Raw genomic sequence first — 22,813 nt, 5'->3', positions numbered from 1 at the left:
TACCTGACAAGTCCTAAACACATTAAAATTAGGAAGATGGAGGCTTAAAAGCACATGGCACTTATATTTGTTAGCTAATTGTGTTAATATCTTCTTTCCTTATGCCATTATAAGTAGGTTTTCGCCCAATAAAGATATAAATATTGGAAAATACTGAAAATATAAATATATTTTCTTGCATTCCAAAAAGCAATAAAACAATATTTAGTGAAGTTAATTCTTCTTCTCCTAACTGGTCAAGGCCGGCAAAAAGAAAACTCTTCTTTCCACCTCCATTTTAAAAAAGAAAAAGATGACCTTTGCTTCTGTGGCTATCAGAAAAATAATCAACTTCTGAAGAAAGGTTACAACTTTCCTGCAAAGGAAACAGAGTTTGGCTGTTCTATACACTGGATAATCACTTGTGATTACCTATTCACCAAATTAAATCATCTCTTCTCACTTTTTCCTTTCCTTAAATTCTTTATTGAATTCAATACAATAGGATTACCCATTTGTGAAAATGTCCTCTTCCTCACTTGGCTTTCGTAGCATGGTCTTACCATGTATAGTTTTCTTCTTTGACTATGTCTTTTCTATCTTCTTTACTAGAGCTTTTTCTTCCATCCACCTCTAAAAAAATAGACAGTTGGCTGGACACAGCAGTTCATGCCTGTAATCCCAGCACTTTGAGAGGCCAAAGAGGGCACATTCTTTGAGCTGAGCTGTTCAAGACCAGCCTGGGTAACATAGTGAGACCCCATCTCTTCAAAAAATACAAAAATTAGCCAGGCATGGTGGCATGCACCTATAGTCCCAGCTACTTGGGAGGCTGAGATGGGAGGATCACTTGAGCCTTGGAGGCAAATGTTGCAGTGAGCCAAGATTATGCCATTGCACCCCAGCCCGGAGCCCTGGTGACAGAGCAAGACTCTATTTAGAAAAAATATAATAAGGTAGGCTTCCCAGCTTGTTTTCTTCAGCCAATCGTGCCTTCACCCCATCTAGAATCCACTGGCACTTTCCTCTCCTCCCTTCAATATAACTTATGTGTGGAAGACTTCCATAGGTAGCTTCTATCTCCTCTGGCCTCTCCAATCCCAATTTCTAACTTTGGTTTATAAAACAACTTAAAAAAAAAACAACCTAGCTCTTCCGTGGGCATCTTGAATTGAACAAATCCAACACTGAATTTATTCATTTATCCTTTTTTCTTTTCTTTTTTTTTTTTTGAGACAAATTCTCACTTGCTCTGTCACCCAGGCTGGAGGGCAGTGGCACAATCATAGCTCTCTGTAACCTCAAACCTGGGCTCGAGCAATCTTCCTGACTCAGCCTCTCAGGTAGCTAGGACTATGGACATGTACCACCAGGCCCAGACAATTTAAATTTAAATTTCGTGTAGAAAAGGGGTCTCTCTATGTTGTCCAGACTGATCTCGAACTCTTGGCCTCATGCAATCCTCCCACTTCTTCCTTCCAAAGCACAGGGATTACAGGCATGAGCCACCGTGCCCAACCTCAGCCTATTTTTATTTGCCCCAAATGCATTCCTCCTTTTACATTCTGTATCTTGGTTGCTGACGACATTGCCACCTTTCCAATTCTTTGAACTAAACACTGGAACATCACCTTGGGTCTTATTTTCCCTTCCCACACCTATATCTAACTGTATATCAAAATTCTATTGATTCAGCCACCAGAGAGGCACTGCCTTTCCACTGTTATTACTTCTCTTCTAGAATATTGCTATGACATCTAGAGGGATCTCTCTGCCTTCAGTCATCCCACATACTGCTCTGCTACAACGTCTCTAAAATATCTTCAGTTGTCTACACCTTGCACACAGAAAAAGACCAGATCATACTATCCAGTGTTTTGATATATGATCATACATATAACTGCCCAAGGGGTTTACCTTGCCAGCTGCCTAGACACAGCTGATTCATCAGGACAGGGGAATTGCAAGAGAAAGAGTAATTCACGGCTGTGTGGGAGACCAGAGTTTTATTATTAGTCAAATCAGTCTCCCTGAGCATTCAGGAGCAGAAGTTTTAAGGATAACTTGGTGAGTTGGAAAAAGCCAGTGAGCCAGGAATGCTGATTGGTCAGGGATGAAATCACAGGGAGTCAAAGCTGTCTTCTTGTGCTGAGTCAGTTCCTGGGTGGGTGGGGCATGGGGCACAAGTTAGATGAGCCAGTTTATTGATCTGGGTGGTGCCAGCTGATCCATCAAGTGCAGGGTCTGCAAAATATCTCAAGCACTGATCTTAGGAGCAGTTTAGGGAGGATCAGAATCTTGTAGCCTTCGATTGCATGACTCCTAAACTCTAATTTTTAATCTTGTGGCTAATGTTAGTCTTACAAAGTCAATCTAGTCCCCAGACAAGAAGGAAGTCTGCTTTGGGAAAAGGCTGTTATCATCTTTGTTTAAACTGTAAACTAAGTTTCTCCCAAAGTTAGTTCAGCCTATGCCCAGGAATGAACAAGGACAGCTTGGAAGTTAGAAGCAAGATGGAGTCAGTTAAGTTACATCTCTTTCACTGTCTCAGTCATAATTTTGCAAAGGTGGTTTCACTATTTGGATTTTGAGGTTCTCTGTAATCAAGAACCAATTTGTTTAGTGCCTTTCCTACCTCTTCCACACTACTTCTTTTCCAAGGGACATGCCTAGGGATCTAAATTAATCTCTCCCTTATTTCTCCCAGTGCCCTTTGTCCAAAAGCCACCCATGGTACTCATCACACTCTGCTCTTCGAGTGTTTGTGTTTGTCTGCTTTTAGGTAGTGAATCTCTGGATCATTTGTCCTTATTGCCTCACTGTGCTTACCACAGCACCTTTAGTGTAAAAAGCACTCCATACATGTTTGTTGACTAATAGTTGTAAATAGCCCTTGCTTCTGCTCACTTCAGTTGTCGGTTCAAGGATGACCCTTAGCAAAGCTATGAGGTAAGGCTTCAAGGACTCTCCATCTCCTTGCTATGTTCCCCTTACTTTCCCTTAGAGATGTCCAGAACCCTCATATTTTCTCCTGCTGACCCAAACATCTTACTGGGGTGCTTCTACAGACCGCTTCTTTTAAGCAATTCTAACTCCCAGAGCTTGCCATTCCGTCTCTTACCGAAACCTACATATCCCTGGGATGAACTTTAGCGCCCACCCTCTTCATTTTATAAATCAAGAAACTAAGTCCCAGAAACGTGACGAGAATTTTCCAAGGTCGTGACTCCAGGTCCATTGCTCTTTCTCTCACACCCATCCTGCATCTCAACCCCTTCTGCTTCAGGCTGCTGTTAAGGACTGGCAAGGGCCTTCCTTTCATCATCCTCATTAACACATCTCTCTTAACAAAGTCATCAGTAGTCTGACTCACACTAATGGATACTGGAGGAAGTTCACATTAGTACCTGGACTCATCCTGTGGTTATTTTGGTCACAGCGCTTTTCCTAGCTCCTGAAACCAGACCTCAGAGAGACACTGTCAATGCTGGGATATGTGAGGCCTGCACATTTTCGGAATGTGCTTCTTATGACTGTGGAATAAGTGATATTCACTCTCTGATGCAATCCTCCCACATGCCACAGAAACCATGGCAGCAGAACTCCAGAGGCATGCCCCCTGCAGCTTTACAACTTCCTGGGGGAAGAGTTCAGTTCATGAATGTGTTGTAATTTCTGTGAAGGGCATCTAAAGTCCTTAAAAACATCCATGAATGAACCTTTTCAACAGTACTTGGAAGGAAGTCAGGGACTTCATCATTAAAACTGAGCCAACTCAGTGATGAAATTCAATGACCACCACAGGAGATATATGAATGCCTCAGGGCAGAACAAAGGCCAGCAGAATCAGCCAACAGCAGTTACTTCCACAAAATGCATTTACCTGAATAGGAACTTGAATGGTTTTCAAGGAAGTACAGTCTCTTTCCAGAAAGTGTCATGAATTCTTTATTCATCCAATAACACTAAGAATCTAAATTTAAATTTTAATTTAGTTTGGGATTGGTGCTGGACTTTAGGGAATAATCTTATCAGGACTGGATTATTCTAGTTAGTGATGATCTGAGGAAACATTGCATTTCTTCTGCTAGAAGAAGGGAGCACTAGCAGCTTGCCTTTTCTGAAAGCTTTGATTACAGAAGTATAGGTCCCTAATGCTTAAAGGGACCTTACAGCACATCTGATTCAACTGCATTTTTAGGTAAAGAACTGATTCCTGTTAACCTGATAACATAGAAATTGCCTATCCTATTTTGGGAAAATCATCCTACTCTAGAAATCGGAAATAATAGAGTAGGAACCTGAGCACTAAATTATAGTTGTTATATTATTAGGACTAAGTGTGTATGTTCACAGGCCTGACAGAAATGAATGCTCTGGACCCCATCCACTTGCCTTCCATTTATTCCTGTGCCATTTTCTCATACAAAGTGGATGGCCTCTTTAAGTTTCCTTGGGGAAGTGTGTAAATGCCTACAGCCCTTTGTGCTAACGTAAAAGTAATTTTTTTTGGCTTTTACTTTTTGGAAAAATAACTTAAACTTCAAGCCTGTTCAGAGACAGCTCAATTTCTTCATTTAGAAAATGGGATAAGACACACTATTTTTTTTTCTTTTTTAAAATATTATTTAATCTTTAACTGAAATCGCCTTTGCAAAGACACACTATTTTTAAATGGCATTTGTGACTATGCAAATGGACAATGTAAAGTACTTTCAAAAATAGAAAATGCTTTGTAAAAGAAACGGGTTATTCTATTTACTTCATGTACACATTCCATTCCATTTATTTCTTCAGCAAATATTTATGAAGCACTTACTAGTATGATCACAATTTCAGTTAAATATTGAGTACAATAGTGCCCCCTTTATCCATGGGTTCATTTTCCATATAATTATTCAATTTTATTATTATTGTTAATCTTTTACTGTGCTTAACTTATAAATTGAACTATATCATAAGTATGTATAGGTAAAAAACATAGCACACATACATAGGCTTCAGTACTATCCATGGTTTCAGTCATCCACCGGGGGGCTTAAAACATATCCCATTGGATTAAAGGTAACTACTGTAATTAATTGCTTACTGCCTGTATCAGTTACTAGAATTCTAGCTTTCTGGGAAAAGGTATTCTCTTTTGTTCTCTAATGCTCAACACCCTGCGTGGCTGGCATTTAAAAGACTAACAAATATTTGTTGAACGGATAGATGAATGCACGAATGAAAAACCAAACGAATAATGAAAACATAAGTGTATATAATACATTATAACACATACTATATTGGGCTTGCATAGTACTATGGGAATTTATAGCAGGAGCATTGTAAAGCCAGCCTTGACGGGGATAATCTCCGGAAGAGCAATTAATCTTTTCAAAATCCGACTCTTGCAGGATACGGTCCCCCACTGGCCTGCCACTAGTTTAAAACAAATTATTTTCTGTGAAACATTAGGATCGTGCCAATAATAGGGCATCAGTAAGACTGGCTGAATGAGTCAAAGGCCTGCGCGGACAAGTCCAATTAGAACACCTCTGGCTAAAAGCCAGAATGAATGAAAGGGTTCATTTCTGGGCGTAGATGCAGTACCGGGACTGAAAATCTGCCCCAAGCCTCCAAGTTGACGTTGGCTCCACCCGCAGCGGCGGCGCCGTGGTCACGTGACCAGGCCGCCACCGCCGCGCCCCCCCCCCCCCTTAGTCGCCTGCGCCTGCGCATTACTCCGAGACGGCGGACTAGCGTCAGTGACAGCTTCCGGTTTGGTTTCTCCGCCTCCTGCTTGGCTAGAGCTGTCGGGGTTCGGCGGCAGCCGCTTTGGGGTGGAGGGGGCAGGGCGTGGTGAGGTGAGGTGAGTGCCGTAGTGGGGTTCCCCGGAGCCATGGCCTGCTCCATTGTCCAGTTCTGCTACTTCCAGGACCTCCAGGCCGCCCGGGACTTCCTCTTTCCTCACCTCCGGGAGGAGATTCCCAGCGGCGCCGTGCGGAGGGACCCCAGTAAGTGCCTCTAGCCTCGCCGTCCTTTCCCCGGCTTCTGCTCCGCTCGTTCGGGTCTCCTACTCGCTCTGCGCCGTCTGCCTCTGCCCACTGGACCCTCAGTTCTCGCCATGCCTCCCTTCTGCACCGGGATGACCCCCTGCCCCCCTCGTTCTAAAGCTCCATTTGTGTTGTCTTCCTCTCGACCCAGCTTTTCTCCTCAGCCCCTCTGATTCCTGGCCAAAAACTGCGTCTTGCTTCCTCTCGGGTCTGCCTGTCACCGCTTCCTCCCTCCCCCCCAACCCCCGCCACTTTCCTAGCTTTCTCTCTGAGCATCTTCTCCGTCTCCCTGTCTTCAGCCTGGGGTCGTCCCCTATTTCCTGTTGCCTGCTCCGTGATCCCATCCTCCCTGTTCCTTGCCAGATGTCAGCGCTCCACTCTGATATTGCCCCAGCGCCCGCTCTCTTCCATCCCGGCGACGGTGGCCTTCTGCCACCTCCCCTTCCGAAAGTGTTCATCATCCCCGCCACACTCTCCCTTCTTCCATCCGCGTTTCCCCCATTCAGATTTTGAGAACAAATGGCTGACTGACAAATGAGTTTCCCTTGAGGTGGTAAGACTCTCCAAAGAAGGAAAATAACCTGTCAGGAAGTGAGCGAGAATCTACATTAGGAACCAAAATTACAGTGACACAGCCAAGAAAGGTTAATTTGCTTTATTGGGATGAGAAGCTTTCCACCTATTTTTATCATCAAAGTGTTAAATAAGCCCTTCCCCACATAGTATAAATTTCCAGGGCTGGTTAATTAGACACTACATAGGTTCTCAGAATTTCCTACATTTCGTCTTTTGAAAAGGTGTGCCTTCTGTTTTATTTTGGTTTTTGCATTTCCAGCATGAACCACATTTGGCTTTGTAGTAGTGCTCTCACTTTGTGCTATACTAGAATGGTGATATAAGGCCCACTAAGCGCCTTTATCTTTTTTTAAATTTAGAAGATATCAAATCAAACCCGCCTGTGAATGATTACATACTCTGTGCCAGTCATTGGTGCTACAAACCAAATAAGGCTTCTAGGAACTTATGTTGTACAGACAAATCATTAGCTGTCATTCACTGTTATTGTGGTATTTATGAGGCACTTTGTTGAAGTGGTGATACTTAAGCCTACCTTTGAAGTACTAGTTAGAGGAATAAAGGAGTGGTAGTAGCATGTGCAGAGGAAGGGAGGCCTGACATGGCATGGCATTTAGAGAACTAAGAAAAGCTGAATGGCTGGAGAGGAGGATGTGAGGGGAAGAGTTGGGGCAGTAAGGCAGTAATAGTAATAAGGAGCTAGATCATGAGAAGCCTTGTGAAAGTTGTGGCGTTTCTCTGAAATTTTAAGCAGAGAAATGACATTGTCAGATTTCTACTTAATGTAATCAACAACATTTGTTGAAGACCTGTAATGTGCTTTGGTAGCAAAGTGGAGGAGAGATTGGAAGAAGGGAAATGGATTGGGAGGCTCTTCCAGTAATCCAAGCAAGAAATGATGTTAGCTTGAACTAACAGCCTTAGCAGGCTGAAGATGATGGACTAGATTAGAAAGGTGTGAAGGAGTTAGAATCTGCAGGTGATGGGCATTGTAACTAGTAAGTGAGAGGGAGTTCAGGAAGCCTTTGGCTTGTGGTTTGGGCAAGTGCATGTAATAGGATAATGAAGGATACAGGTTTTCAACCTTTTGCATTTTAAATGTTTATGGTATGTCCAAGTAAGGACATCTGGTTGAACACCAGATTTAGATAATCTAAACAGTAGGGAGTAATGGGCCAGAGATGTTATTTGGGGAACTGACAGCAAAAAGTGTCAATTCAGTCTCAATTATGTATGCTGTGAAATGCACTGAGTAGTGAAGCTATAAGCTTAGAGGAGCACTGGTGTTTTTTTAAAAGTCAAGTAGAGGTTACTGGGAAGAAAACTAAGAAAGAGTAAAAGAAAGAGGAAGATCAGATGAGAGAAGACCCTTGGAGCTGAGGAAGGTGAGAACTTGATGAAGGTGAGGAATGATCAGCAGTTTTGCAAATGCAGCAGAGGTCAGGTTCCTCAAAAAATTAAAAAGAGTTATCATATGATCCATTTATCCCAGTTTAGGGTATATGTACAGAAGAATTGAAAGCAGGGTCTTGAAGAGATGTTTCCACACCCATGTTCATAGACATTTCACAGTAGCAAAGAGGTAGAAGCAACCTAAATGTCCGTAGATGAATGATTGGATAAACAAAATGTGGCATATACACACAATGGAATACTATTTAGCCATTAAAATTAAGGAAATGTCACATACTATAACATGAATGAACTTTGTTAAATTATGCTAAGTGAAATATGCCAGTCACAAAAAGACAAATACTGTATGATTCCACTTACATGAGGAATAAATAAAGTAGTCATTTATAGAAACAAAAAATAGAATGGCAGTTACCAGAGGCTGAGGGAAGGGAGAACAGGGGAATTGTTTAATGGATATAGAGTTTCAAATTTGCAAGATGAAGTTCTGGAGATCTTTTTTACAACAGTGTGAATACACTTAACACTACTGAACTGTCCACTTAAAGATGGTTAAGATGATAAATTTTATGGTTTTTTTTTTAACCAAAATACAAAATGTCAATTAGATTGATAATAAATAGATTATTTAAAAATGAGACAAAGCTGCTTATGTTGGAAAGCGACATAGGTTCCAATAGCTCCAGGCCCTACCTGACTGCTCTTACTGCTAAAAGGATCAGTATCTTGGCTCACCTGTAACCCATTTGCAGCATGCTGAGTATCTCTGCTATGGGCAGAGTAGTCATTGATGGTTTTAAGTAAAAGTATAGCAAAAGTATTTTAAGGTTTGTGTTTTAAACAGATATGTTTGGTAGCTGTGGAGAGAATAGATTGGACAGTTCAAAGCTAGAGGCAGGTGATCATTAGAGAGATAGTTGTAGAAGTTCAGGTTAGAGCCAATAAAGGCAGAACTAAGGTAATAGCAATGGCAATGGAGTTTGAGACTATTAGAATTTGTGCTGAGAAATAGGATAGCCAGACAAATATTTTAGAGACATTTCTTTGTTGGCAAAGAGAAGAATGGATAGGAGTGATAGGTAAAAGCAGAAGTAGAGTGACCAGTTAGGAGGCTGTTGCAGTATTGCAGAAGAGGAGATTATCCTTAGCATGGGTTTCCTAAGAGGTTATTTTATAGTATACACAGTGACAATCCTGGAAGTATGGCAAGTACAGTTTGGGACTATTGAGACCTTAAGAGTAAGTCATTGAACCTTCCTCAGAGAAGAATTCTTGAAACTCCTAGATATCTGCTGTGATCATATCTTGTCTTTAAAAAAGAGACCAGAAATGGCCCCTTGAACATAGATTACTTTTCTTTGGACATTGTGAGTCTAGGTCTCACATATGTTTACCAGAATAGAGAGCCTCATCAGGTCAAAAGAGTAGACATTACTTACTATCACATTGTCGTCGTCCATCCTCCCTCCCTCCTCCCCGCCCCTTTTAATTAAGGTCTGTAAAGTCAGACATAAAGCCATCACCTGGCTACTCACACTCTACCTTTCAGATGTTAAAATCTTAGTACTATGCTGTTTAATATGGTAGCCACTAGCCGCATATGGCTATTTACATTTAAGTTTAGATAAATAGTAATTAAATTTAAAAAATTCCTCAGTCACAGTGGCTACATTTGAAGTGCTCAATAGCCACATGTTGCTAGTGGCTACCATAGTGATCAGCACAATATAGACTATTTGCATTATTACAGAACATTCTATTGCAAGTATTGCCTTAGTGAGACTTATATTTCTTTCTTCTTCAACTTTTAAGTTCAGAGGTGCATGTGCAGGATGTGCAGGTTTATTATATATGTAAATGTGTGTCATGGTGGTTTGCTGCACAGATCACCCCATCACTCAGGTATTAAGCCCAGCATTCATTAGCTATTCTTTCTGATGTTCTCCCTCCCCCCTCCACCCCAACAGACCTTGGTGTGTTTTGTTCTCCCCTATGTGTTCGTATGGTCTCATCATTCAGCTCCCACTTATAAGTGAGAACATATGGTGTTTGTTTTTCTGTTCCCACATTGTTTGCTTTGGATAACAGCCTCCAACTCCATCCATGTCCCTGCAAAGGACATAATCTTGTTCCTTTTTATGGCTGCATAGTATTCCATGGTGTATATATACCACATTTTTCCTTATCCAGTCTATCATTGATGGATTTTTAGGTTGATTCTGTGTTTTTACTATTGTATAGTGCCACAGTGAAAATATATGGGCATGTATCTTTATAATAGAATGATTTATATTCCTTTGGGCATATACCGACTAATAGGAATGCTGGGCCAAAAGATACTTCTGCCTCTAGGTCTTTGAGGAATCACCACACTGTCTTCCACAATGGGTGAACTAATTTACACTCCCACCAACAGTGTGAAAGCATTTTTTCTCTGCAACCTTAGCAGCATCTGTTGTTTTTGGACTTTTAACAATGGTCATTCTGACTGGCATAAGATGGTATCTCGTTGTGGTTTTGATTTCCATTTCTCTAATGATTAATGAAATTGAACTTTTTTTCAGTACGTTTGTTGGCGACATGTATGTCTTCTTTTGATAAGTGTCTATTCATTTCCTTTGCCTTTTGTAATGTGGCTGTTTTTTCTTGTAAATTTGTTTAAGTTCCTTGTTGACTTTGGATATTAGACTTTTGTCAGGTGGATAGGTTGCAGAAATTTTCTCCTATTCTGTAGGTTATCAGTTCATTCTGACAATAGTTTCTTTTGCTGTGCAGAAGCTCTTTAGTTTAACTAGATCCCATTTGTCAATTTTTGCTTTTGTTGCAATTGCTTTTGGTGTCTTCATCATGAAATCTTTGCCTGTGTCTGTGTCCTAAATGGTATTGCTAGATTTTCTTCTAAGGTTTTTATAGTTTTGGGTTTTAGTTTTAAATCTTTAACCCATCTTGAGTTAAATTTTGTATATGGTGTAAGGAAGGGGTCCAGTTTCAATTTTCTGCATATGGCTAGCCAGTACTCCCAGCACCATTTATTAAATAGGGGGTCCTTGCCCCATTCCTTGTTTTTGTCAAATTTGTTGAAGATCACATGGTTGTAGGTAAGTCGCCTTATTTCTGAGTTCTGTATTCTGTTCCATTGGTGTATGTATCTGTTCTTCTGTTCTTGTACCAGTACCATGCTGTTTTGGTTACTAGCCTTGCAGTATAGTTTGAAGTTGGGTAGTGTGATGCCTCCAGCTGTGTTCTTTTTGCTTAGTATTGTCTTGGCTCTTTGGGCTCTTATTTAGTTCCATATGAATTTTAAAATAGTTTTTTTTCTAATTCTGTGAAGAATGTCACTGGTAGTTTAATGGGAATAGCATTGACTCTATAAATTGCTTTGGACAGTATGACCATTTTTATGATACTGGTTTTTTCCTATCCATGAGCATGAAATGTTTTTCCATTTGTTTGTGGCCTCCCTTTTTTTTTCTTTTTTTTTTTTTGAGCAGTGGTTTGTAGTTCTCCTTGAAGAGATCCTTCACTTCCCTTGTTAGCTGTATTCCTAGGTATTTTACTCTTTTTGTAGCAGTCATGAATAGAACTTCATTCATAATTTGGCTTTCTGCTTGTCTGTTGTTGGCGTATAGGAATGCCTGTAATTTTTGCACATTGATTTTGTTTCCTGAGACTTTGCTGAAGTTGCTTATCAGCTTAAGAAGCTTTTGGGCTGAGGCAAGGGGGTTTTCTAGATACAGGATCACATAGCCTCTGCAAACACAGACAATTTAACCTCCTCTCTTGCTGTTTGAGAACCCATTATTTCTTTCTCTTGCCTGATTGCCCTAGCCAGAACTTCCAATACTGTGTTGAGTAAGAGTGGTCAGAAGGGGCATCCTTGTCTTGTGCTGGTTTTAAGGGTAATGCTTCCAACTTTTGCCCATTCAGTATCATATTGGCTGTGGGTTTGTCATAAAAGGCTCTTATTATTTTGAGGTATGTTCCTTCAATACCTAGTTTATCGAGAGTTTTTAACATGAAGGGATATTGAATTTTATCAAAGGCCTTTTCTGCATCTATTGAGATATTCATGTGGTTTTTGTCTTTAGTTCTGTTTATGTGATGAATCACATTTATTGATTTGAATATGTTGAACCAACCTTGCATCCTGGGGATGAAGCCACCTTGATTGTGGTAGATAAGCGTTTTGTGCATCTGGATTCAATTTGCCAGTATTTTATTGAGGATTTTTGCATTGATGTTCATCAGGAATATTGGCCTGAAGTTTTCTTCATTTGTTGTATCTCTGCCAGGTTTTGGTATCAGGATGATGCTGTCCTTATAGAATGAGTTTGGGAGGAGTGCCTCATTTTTTACAGTAGTTTCAGTAGAAATGGTACCAGCTCTTCTTTGTACCTTTGGAAGAATTCCACTGTGAATCCCTCTTGTCCTGGACTTTTTTTGGTTGGTGGGGGTATTTATTATTGCCTCAATTTCAGAACTCATTATTGGTCTATTTAGAGATTCAATTTCTTCCTTGTTCAGTCTTAGGAGGATATATATGTCTAGGAATTTATCCATTTTTTCTAGATTTTCTATTTTATTTCTCTGTAATGGTGATTTGTATTTCTGTGGGGTCAGTGGTGATATTCCCTTTATCATTTCTTACTGTGTTTATTTGATTCTTCTTTCTTTTATTCTTTATTAGTCTAGCTAGAGGTCTGTTTTAATTTTTTCAAAAAACCAGTTTCTGAATGCATTGATTTTTGTGTGTGTGTGTCTCTATCTCCTTCAGTTCAGCTCTCATCTTGGTTATTTCTTGTCTTCTGCAAGCTTTGGGGTTTATTTACTCTTGATTCTCTAGTTCTTTTTAGTTGAGACATTAGGTGGTTAACTTGATATCCTTCTAGCTTTTTTATGTGGGCATTTAGTGCTATAAATTCCCTCTTAACACTGCTTTAGCTGCATCCCAGGGATTCTGGTACATTGTCTTTTTGTTCTCATTAGATTCAAAGATCTTTTTGATTTCTGCCTTAATTTCATTGTTTACCTGAAAGTCATTCAGGAGCAAGTTGTTCAATTTCCATCTGGTTGTGTGGTTTTGAGTGAATTTCTTTTTTTTTTTTTTTTTTTTTTTGTGATGGAGTCTCACTCTGTTGCCCACGCTGGAGTGCAGTGGCATAATCTCAGCTCACTGCAACCTCCGCCTCCCAGGTTCAAGTGATTCTCCTGCCTCAGCCCCCCAAGTAGCTGGGACCACAGGCACGTGATACCATGCCCCACTAAGTTTTTGTATTTTTAGTAAGAGACAGGGTTTCACGGTGTTATCCAGGGTGGTCTCAATCTCCTGACCTCCTGATTCACCTGCCTCAGCCTCCCAAAGTGCTGGGATTACAGGCGTGAGCCACTGCGCCAGGCCTTTTGAGTGAATTTCTTAATCTTGAGTTCTAATTTGATTGTTCTGTGGTCTGAGACACTTGTTATTTCAGTTCTTTTGCATTTGCTGAGGAGTGTTTTACTTCCGATTATGTGATCTGTTTTAGAGTAAGTGTCATGTGGTGGTGAGAAGAATGTATATTCTGTTCAATTTGGGTAGAGTTCTGTAGATATCTATCAGCTCCACTTGTTTGAGAGCTGAGTTCAGGTCCTGAATATCTGTTAATTTCCTGTCTCCATGATCTAATATTGTCAGTGTGGTGTTAAAATCTCCTACTATTATTGTGTAGGAGTCTAAGTCTCTTTGTAATTCTCTAAGCACCTGCTTTGTGAATCTCAGTGCTCCTGTGCTGGGTGCACATAAATTTAAGATAATTAACTCTTCTTGTTGTATTGAACCCTTTACCATTATGTAATGCCCCTCTTTGTCTTTTTTGATCTTTGTTTGCATAAAATCTGTTCTATCAGAAACTAGGATTGCAGCCCCTGCTTTTTTTCTGTTTTCCATGTGCTTGCTAAATTTTTCTTCATCCTTTTGAGCCTATGTGTGTCTTTGCATGTGAGGTGGGTCTCTTGAAGACAGCATACCAATAGGTCTTGGCTCTTTATCCATTTTGCCATTCTGTGTCTTTTAATCAGAGCATTTAGCCCATTTGCATTTAAGGTTAGTATTGTGATGTATGAATGTTATCCTGTCATTATGATGCTATCTGGTTATTTTGCAGACTTGTTTATGTGGTTGCTTCATAGCATCACTGGTCTGTGTCCTTCAGTGTGTTTTTGAGGTGGTTGGCAATGGTTTTTCATTTCCATATTTAATGCTTCCTTCAGGAGCTCTTGTAAGGCAGGCTTGTTGGTGATGAATTTTTTTAACATTTGCCTATCTGAAAAGGGTCTTATTTCTCCTTCACTTACGAAGCTTAGCTTAGCCAGATATGAAATTCTGGGCTGGAAATTATTTTCTTTAAGAATGTTGAACATTGGTCCCCAGTTGAGAGACCTGCTGTTAGTCTGATGGGCTTCCCTTTGTAGGTGGTCTGGCCTTTCTCTCTGGCTGTCCTTAACATTTTTTCTTTCATTTTGACCTTGGAGAATCTGATGATTTTGTGTCTTGGGGTTGATCTTCTTGTGGAATATCTTACTGAGGCTCTTTGCATTTCCTGAGTTTGAATGTTGGCCTGTCTTGCTGGGTTGGGAAAGTTCTCCTGGATGATATCCTGAACTACGTTTTCCCACTTGGTTCTGTTCTCTCCATCTCTTTCAGGTACCCCAATCAGTCATAGATTTTGTCTCTTTATGTGATCCCATATTTCCTGGAAGTTTTATTCATTTCTTTTTATTTTCTTTCTGTCTATTCTTGTCTGTCTCATTTCTGAAACATTGTTCAAGCGCTGAGATTCTTTTCTCCACTTGGTCTGTTATGCTATTGATACTTGTGATTGCACTGTGAAGTTCTAATATTGTGTTTTTCAGCTCCATCAGGTCAGTTATCTTCCTCTCTAAACTGGCTGTTCTGGCTGTCAGCTGCATCGGGTTACAATATGCTCCTTTAGCTCAGGAAAGTTTGTTACTACCCATATTCTGAAGCCTCCTTCTGTCAATTCAGCCATCTCAGCCTCAGCCCAGTTCTGTGCACTTGCTGGAGGTGTGTTGCAGTCATTTGGAGGGGAAGAGGCACTCTGACTTTTTGAGTTTTCAGCACTTTTGCACTGATTGTTTTTCATCTTTGTGGGTTATCCAGCTTCTTCAGTCTTTGAGGTTGCTGACCTCTGAATGAGGTTTTTGTGGGGTCTTTTTCATTGATGATATTGTTGTTTTCTGTTTATTTTTATTTTAACAGTCTGGCCACCCTACCATAGGGCTGCTGCAGTTTACTGGGGGTCTGCCCCAGACCCCAGTTTCCTCAGTTTCTCCTGTACCTGGAGGTATCACCTGTAAAGGCCACAAAACAGCAAAGATGGTAGCCAGCTCCTTCCTCTGGAAGCTGCATTCCGGTGGAGTACTGACCTGTTGCTGGCCCGCATGTACCTGTAGGAGGTGGCTGGAGACCCCCGTTGGGAGGTCCCACCCGGTGAGGAGGAAAGGAATCAGGGTCACACCCAAAGAAGCAGTCTGGTCACAATCTGACAAGGCAGCTGTTCTGCATTGTGGAGGACCCTTCCTCATACAGACTATCTCCACAGCCAGCAGGCTAGAGTGGCTGAGCCTGTCAAACCACAGAGATGATGGCCACCCTTTTGCCCCTGGGAACTTGAACACATCTCTGGTGCATTCCAACCTGCTACCATTGGCTGGCTGGAATTCCAAGCCAGTAGGTCTTAACTTGTGAGGTGCTGTGGGAGTGGGGCCCACAGAATGATGCTGCCTGACTCCCTAGAATCAGCCGCCTTCCTGGAGATACATACAGATGGATTGCCCACCTTGCCAGGGATCTCAAGGCTGTAGTATGTAAAACTCATGTGTGTGCCTGAATGGCTGCTCTACCAAGACTCCACACAGCTCTGTGTATCCGACCCAAGGCCCTGGTGGTGCAGGCTCATGAGGGGATCTCCTGATTCATGGGTTGTAAAAGATCTATGGGAGAAGTGTGGTTTCCTGGGCATGGTAGCACAGTTACTAACCTCTTCTCTTGGCTGGAGTTGGGGGTTTCTTTGGCTATAGCATGTTTTTAATGGTTATATAATATTTCACTGGAGACTCCACCAGGCTCTGTTTAATAATTGCCTGGTCAATGAACATTTTTCAGGATATTTCTGATATTTTTTGCTGTAAGAAAGTGCTCCACTAAGCCTTCTTATACATGTGGGTCACAATTGCCAAATTACTCTAAAAATTGGTTTTCAGGTTCAGTCTTATTTATGATAATCAGTGCCTGTCTACAAATATGCTTGTCATCATGTTACCAGTGTCTTTGACTTTTGCTCTTCTGATAAATGCAAAATGGTATATTGTGGTTTTAATTCATACTTTTTTTGTTTGTTTGTTTTGAGACAGAGTCTCGCTCCGTTGCCAGGCGCCAGACTGGAGTGCAGTGGTGCAATCTCGGCTCGCTGCAACCTCCGTCTCCTGGGTTCAAGCAATTCTCCTGCCTCAGCCTCCCGAGTAGCTGGGATTACAGGCACGCGCCACCAGGCCCAGCTAGTTTTTGTATTTTTAGTAGAGATGGGGTTTCACCATGATGGCCAGGATGGTCTCGATCTCCTGACCTTGTGATCTGCCCGCCTCGGCCACCCAAAGTGCTGGGATTACAGGCGTGAGCCACCGCGCCTGGCATTCATACTTCTTAAAATTGAGAAAAGTTGAGCATTTTCAATGTGTACCAGTCAAGTAGAGCTTGCTTTGTAAATTAACTGTTCACAACTTTTGCTGATTTTTTAATTGGATCTTTAAACTTTTTCTCTTGTTTTACAAATGTTTATCATGTCCTTTGTTTGTTTGACTTCATGCTGCTTCTGGGTGGGCCATCACCCCCACCAACCCCATTTGCTTTTCTTTGGTCTCTGTGGGTCAAGCTGTTTGTCCAGTCAGTCCCGATGTCAGAACCTGGGTATCTCAGTTGAAGGTTCTGAATTCACTTGCCCTTTTTCATTCCTCACCATGACTGCTGCAGACCACAGCTGCTTCTAATCAGCCGTCTTGGGTCTGAAACTTCTTTCAGACTTTGTGTGCTTGGTCAAAACATACACACACACACACACACACACTCATTGAGAATTTTATTCTTAATTTTATATTGTGATCTCATTTTTATAAAATGCATATCTGCAACCTTTTGGAGTTTAATTATATGTTACATAATATCTATATCTTTCCAAGTCAAGTAATTTATAGTTTTCAGATATATATATATAGCTCTAGCATTTTTTCTTTTCTTTTTTTTTTTTTTTTTTTTTTTTTTTTTTTTTTTTTTTTGAGGGAAGGTCTCACTGTCACCCAGGCTGGAGTGCAGTGGTGCCATCATGGCTTACTGCTGCCTCCACCTTCTGGGCTCAATTGATCCTGTTGCTGCCTCAGCCCCCCAAGTAGTTGGGACTACAGACATGTGCCACCATGCCCAGCTGTTTTCTCTATTTCTTTGTAGAGATGGGTGTCTCTCTGTGCTACCTAGGCTGGTCTTGAATGTGTGGGCTCCAGCAGTCCTACTACCTCAGCTTTCCAAAGTGCTGGGATTACAGGCATGAGCTACCACACCCAGCCTATAGCATGTTTTTAATGGTTCTATATTTCACTGAAGACTCTACCAGGCTCAGTTTAATAATTGCCTGATCAATGAACATTTTTTCAGATTATTTCTAATATTTTTGCTGTAAGAACAGTGTTCCACTAAGCATCCTTATACATGTGGGTCACAATTTACAAATTACTCTAAAAATTGTTTTTCAGGTTCAGTCCTATCTGTGTATCTCTATGTGTACTTTGAAAAAAAAAAAAAACAGTAATAGCAAGATTACGCTGGTTTAGGAAGGATTTAATTTAAATATAAAAAGATTTCTCAGAGTCAGGAGTTGAAGAATAGAGTAGGTTAAGGAAGGAAAGTATATAATTGGTTTCTCTGGAACATGCAGAAATTAGCTTTAGTTAGCAATTTTTATATACCTTTACCTACATTTCAAATGTTGCACCCTTCTTCACCTTTTTAGACATGCTTATCTTTTTCTGTTGCTTTGGATATAAAAAATAAATAATATATAAACATGAAGTTATTAAAATTATAGACATGTAAATTTTTTAATGTATGTAATAAACCCTTTAGTAAGTGACTAAGTAACTAATATGAAATTTATTTTCAAATTAGTATTTCTTGCTAATGTGAAATTTCATGCTAATATGAAATTTGTTTTTCTATTTTGCATTTCCCTAGAAATGGAAAACAATAATTCTCATGTATAGAAATATAAGAGGTAGCTCCTCTATTCTTTAGACTTTTCCTTTTTCTAGTTAGCTTTGATGTTTTCCTTGCCTTGGTCAAGAAGAGCCAAGTAAAATTCACTGAATCCCCTGAATTATTTACAAGTCATATGTTGTAGAGGTTCTACTTTTTATAGAAACAAGTACATTATCTCTGTTTTTTCTCATCTCGGAAGAACGGAAATGAATTTACTTTTGTGCTGAGATCTTTTATTAGACCACAGAAACTAACAAGTTTTCCTTTTCCTAACATTTAATGGTTTCAGTTTCTCATTTAGTTTTTGAACTTGACATACTCATATTGGAAAAAGCAAATACTATCAAATTAATTGCCCACTTCTAGAATTCAATTTCTAGCTTCAGGTTTTTGTTAAATGAAAGAAAACCATACACTCGGTTTATGAAGACAGACTGTTCAGAAACAAATTAGAATAATGTATTTGGGGAATTAAATAGAGCTATGGAAAGCAGAAGTTGAATTTCTTATTTAAGCTTTTGTTGGTAGAATAATTCATTGATTGGAAATACTTTTTATTGATTAAAATGTGTTTTCTATGTGATTTGAAGGTTTCATTTATCAAGTAAGAGTCATAACAGGTTTTTCATATTAGTATAATCTAATCTCGTCAAGAAAAAAGTTCTCTTCAGAAGGGAGTTTTGGTTACATTTTATATTTTGAAGTCATTGGTTTTATTTATTCAGGCAAAACATTTAGCTTGATGAGGGTAGGAACAGCAGTTTATGGTTATGTTGCCAATTATTCTAGATACTATTCCTGTTATTTCTGTACTGTTCCTATTATTTCATTATCAAAACTAATGCTAAGAAATGGTACTTTTAATTATTTTTTCTCACTAATTAAAATGGAATGGAATAGAATAAAATTATTAATATTATTATGTGACATATAAAAGTTATTTGAAGGCTGGATGCAGTGGCTCATGTCTGCAATCCCAGCACTTTGTGAGGCCAAGATGGGCAGTTCACTTGATCTCACAAGTTCAAGATCAACCTGGGCAACATGGTGAAAACCCATCTCTGCAAAAAATACGAAAATTTGCCAGGCATGGTGGCGCATGCCTATAGTCCCAGCTACTTGGGAGGCTGAGGTAGGAGGATTGCTTGCACCCAGGAGATTGAGCCTGTGAGCAGAGATCACATCATTGCATTCCAGCCTGGGCAACATAGCCAGACCTTGTCCCTCCCCATCTCCCCACACACAAAAAAAAGTTGTTTGAAAAATATGGTTTGGATCCTGAATGTAAAGTCTGTATATGTAAAGTTTATAAAACATGATCTTTTGTATTTGTTGTATTTCTTTTGAAATGCAAAAGATTTAGAAACAACAGCTGATTTATTCATTATATTTAAAAATATTAATTTAAATACAGCTGGTTTTATGGGGGTATATAGGGAAGCATTTTAGTAAGAATGTCATTTTCAATAAGTATTCATTTAGTAAATAATTATTAAGTACCTATGATGCTTTTATGTATGTATATGTGTAAATGTGTGCACATACACAGGACACATGTTTTCTGTTCTCTAAGAGCCTAATAGTTGTATATACAGGGTGTACATTTATGTTAAATCAGATAATTACATGTTAACTAATAATGCAGCAAATGACCCAAAACAGTATATAATTAAGTTCTGAATAAGAAACAGTCAAATGCTGTTGTTTCACAAGAGGGAAAGCTTATTGGTGGATGCAAGAAAGCTTCATAAAGGATTCACCTTAGTTTGGAGAAGTCAGATTTGGAGAGGTGGAGTCATATGGGAGGCATTTAGTTGTTGGGCATAGGATAAGCAAAGGCAGAGAGTAAGAGAGAATGTTGTATTTGGAGAGTGATAATTATAACAGCTATTAAGGGTGTCTATGTGCCAAGCACTGTAAAAGTGCTTTGCATATTTTAACTATAACAACTCTATGAGATTGGTGCAGTTTTTAACCCATTTTTGCTAAAGAGGAAGCTGAGGCAGTAAGAAATTTAATAAACTGGCCAAGGTCATATAACTCTTTAGAAGGTAAAAGTGGGCAGCCAATCCAGTGCAACCTGTCAACCCAATTAGACCTGAGATTTAATTGTTCTAGACTTGAGCTGTTTTACACTGTAGCCAGTAGCCACATGTACTTTTGAGCACTTGGAATGTGACTGGGAAAAACTGAGATGTGCTCTGCATGTAAAACACACGTCACCAGCCTGGGCAAAATGGCAAGACCTCGTCCTACAAAAAAACAAGAGAAAAAAAATTAGCTGGGCTTGGTGACGCATACCTGTAGTCCCAGCTACTTGGGAGGCGGAAGTAGGAGGATCACTTGAGTCTCGGAGATCAAGGCTGCAGTGAGCTGTAATTGCACCACTGCACTCCAGCCTGGGTGACAGAGAGACCCTTTTTCAAAAGTAAACTAACTAAAAAAAACACTCATCAGATTTTGAAGACCGTATATCTATCTCACAAATAATTTTACATTGATTACGCATTGAAACAATATTCTGGCTGTATTATGATCAACTATATCATTAATGTTAATTTTACCTGTTTCATTTTACTTTTTAATGTGGCTATTAGTTAATTTAAAATTACATAGGTAGCTCATGATATATTTCTATTAGACAGTGCTGTTTAAGACTGCATACCAGTGAATGAACTGTCCACATGGAGTGAAAGAACAGAAGAGTGATGACAGGCAAAGGAAAATAATATTTAGGATTAAATTAGGCCAGCACTTAGGTTTATCCTTGAGATGATCCATGCATTCACCATCTGCCTCAAGTTTTCAGGGTGGGGAAGGTAGTTAATAGAGATTCCTGGATCCATTGCAGACCTCCCGAAACAGAATGTCTGAGAGTAGGGCCATCTCCAAAACTTCAGTCATCCCTAACTCATTATTTTAATTTCCTCATTGTAAAGGTTTAACGTGTACCTGCCAAGGGGGATCTGCAGGAGAGACCATAATGCTGGGTTTATGAAGGCACTGAATGTGAATGCTATTTTCTTAATTTTCTAACCAATTTTGTTGGATTGGACTACAGTAAAATGAAAGACATTGCTTTTTGGAGATTGGGTGGTTGCTACTTATTTAATAAATAGAGAAAATAACAATTTTAATTGCCCTATAATTTGTAGTCTAGACTTTCACAGAAATGAAGGCCACATAACTCTGGCTATGGGATTTAGTGATTGGTGGAATGTTTGGAATCTTTACACTAGACCTAGACCGTCCTAAAGAAGTTGGCTGTCCTGGTATCCTTAATTCTGTGATACAATTTGTTAAACTGATTTGCCTTTTTGAGTTATACTAGAGCTTAGGGCTTTCAAATTATCCTGTCCTACAGGAGATATTGATCTATTTTTTCTTCTAAAAGACAATCATGGTGAGCCATTTTTAGCTTTCCTTGGAAGTAATTGATAATAAATTAACCAAATTAGTCATATTTCTCCATGATGACATAGAGCTTATGAACCTCAAGGCCTTACAGTAATATTTCATATTAACCTAAAACAGTGTATAGTTCTCAAACTTACATTGGACATTGCTTTGGCTACCTATATTCTTGACCAATGATCAATTAAAAAATACTAATGAAGTTGATTACAGAATACCATCCTTCTTAGAAAAGTTACCAGAAGGAAGTACTGTGCCTGAGCAGAATTAACATGAATGGCAGTTTTATTAGACATTCATCAGCTATTTTCTCAATATATACCTTTTTTTTTTTTTCTCTAAAGAATGTGCTTGGCCAACTTGCATAATCTGAAGGCATAAGAAATAACTTTGGTAAAGTGCTGGGATTCTGACACTTTTTAATAGCTGACAATAGCTATCAACTAGTTGCTTGCAAAACATTCTCAAATGATTTTCAATAGGACATAGGAGGCCACAAAAATTAAATCACTGGCACTGAGTAGAAATAGCCACAAGGTTATTGCCCCACTGGCAAAACATTTCCCCTTTTTTAAGCTGACACATTCTCTCAAAGTATTATAAATAGACTTAGTCTTCTAGAGCAACCTACAAAAAATGTCTTTAACTTACCTGAATAATAGTGCTGTTTCACCTCTGTTTATCTTGACTTGGTTGGGGAAAATGTATTACTATGATAATAGAAGACGCCCAATTGAATTCTCTTTCCTTTTTGTTGAAAGAACCTTTCCAGTCAAGGGCATTGAAAATGGGTAAACCTTCATGAACCTAAATATCTTGTATAAAGTATCTCTCAAGGTCTTTTTTTTCTTGGAGGTTCTGAATTGTGGCATAGAGAGATATTGGTTCTCTGCAGGGATAGGAAATCCAAATTACTGCTGTCTTCTATTTGCTTATATGAGTCATTTGTGAATTGAGTCAGGTGCTTTTTATACCAATGTAGAGGAGAAATAACACACTTTGTATAGTTTTATACAGCATTCAACAGAGGTTATGTGCACAGACTAAGCTCTTTGAAGGCTTATTTTCATTTATATTTCCAGCACTTAGCACGGTG

The 22,813-nt window shown here is 39.5% G+C and overlaps 1 protein-coding gene across 1 annotated transcript in view; it reads left to right on the top strand.

Moving 5' to 3' along the window:
- The first annotated feature begins 5,224 nt into the window (after nt 1–5,224).
- RAB3GAP2 (RAB3 GTPase activating non-catalytic protein subunit 2) overlaps nt 5,225–22,813 on the top strand; it is a 105,938-nt gene continuing 88,349 nt past the window's right edge. Inside the window, exon 1 of the mRNA XM_037737807.1 lies at nt 5,225–5,975. Within this exon, the coding sequence (XP_037593735.1) occupies nt 5,861–5,975 (115 nt within the window). The 5' untranslated portion in view covers nt 5,225–5,860. The remainder of the gene's footprint in view (nt 5,976–22,813) is intronic.

This window comes from Cebus imitator, unplaced genomic scaffold (genome assembly GCF_001604975.1).
Source record: "Cebus imitator isolate Cc_AM_T3 unplaced genomic scaffold, Cebus_imitator-1.0 Scaffold42, whole genome shotgun sequence".
Lineage (NCBI taxonomy): Eukaryota > Metazoa > Chordata > Mammalia > Primates > Cebidae > Cebus > Cebus imitator.
This window is presented reverse-complemented; position numbering and strand designations above follow the sequence as displayed.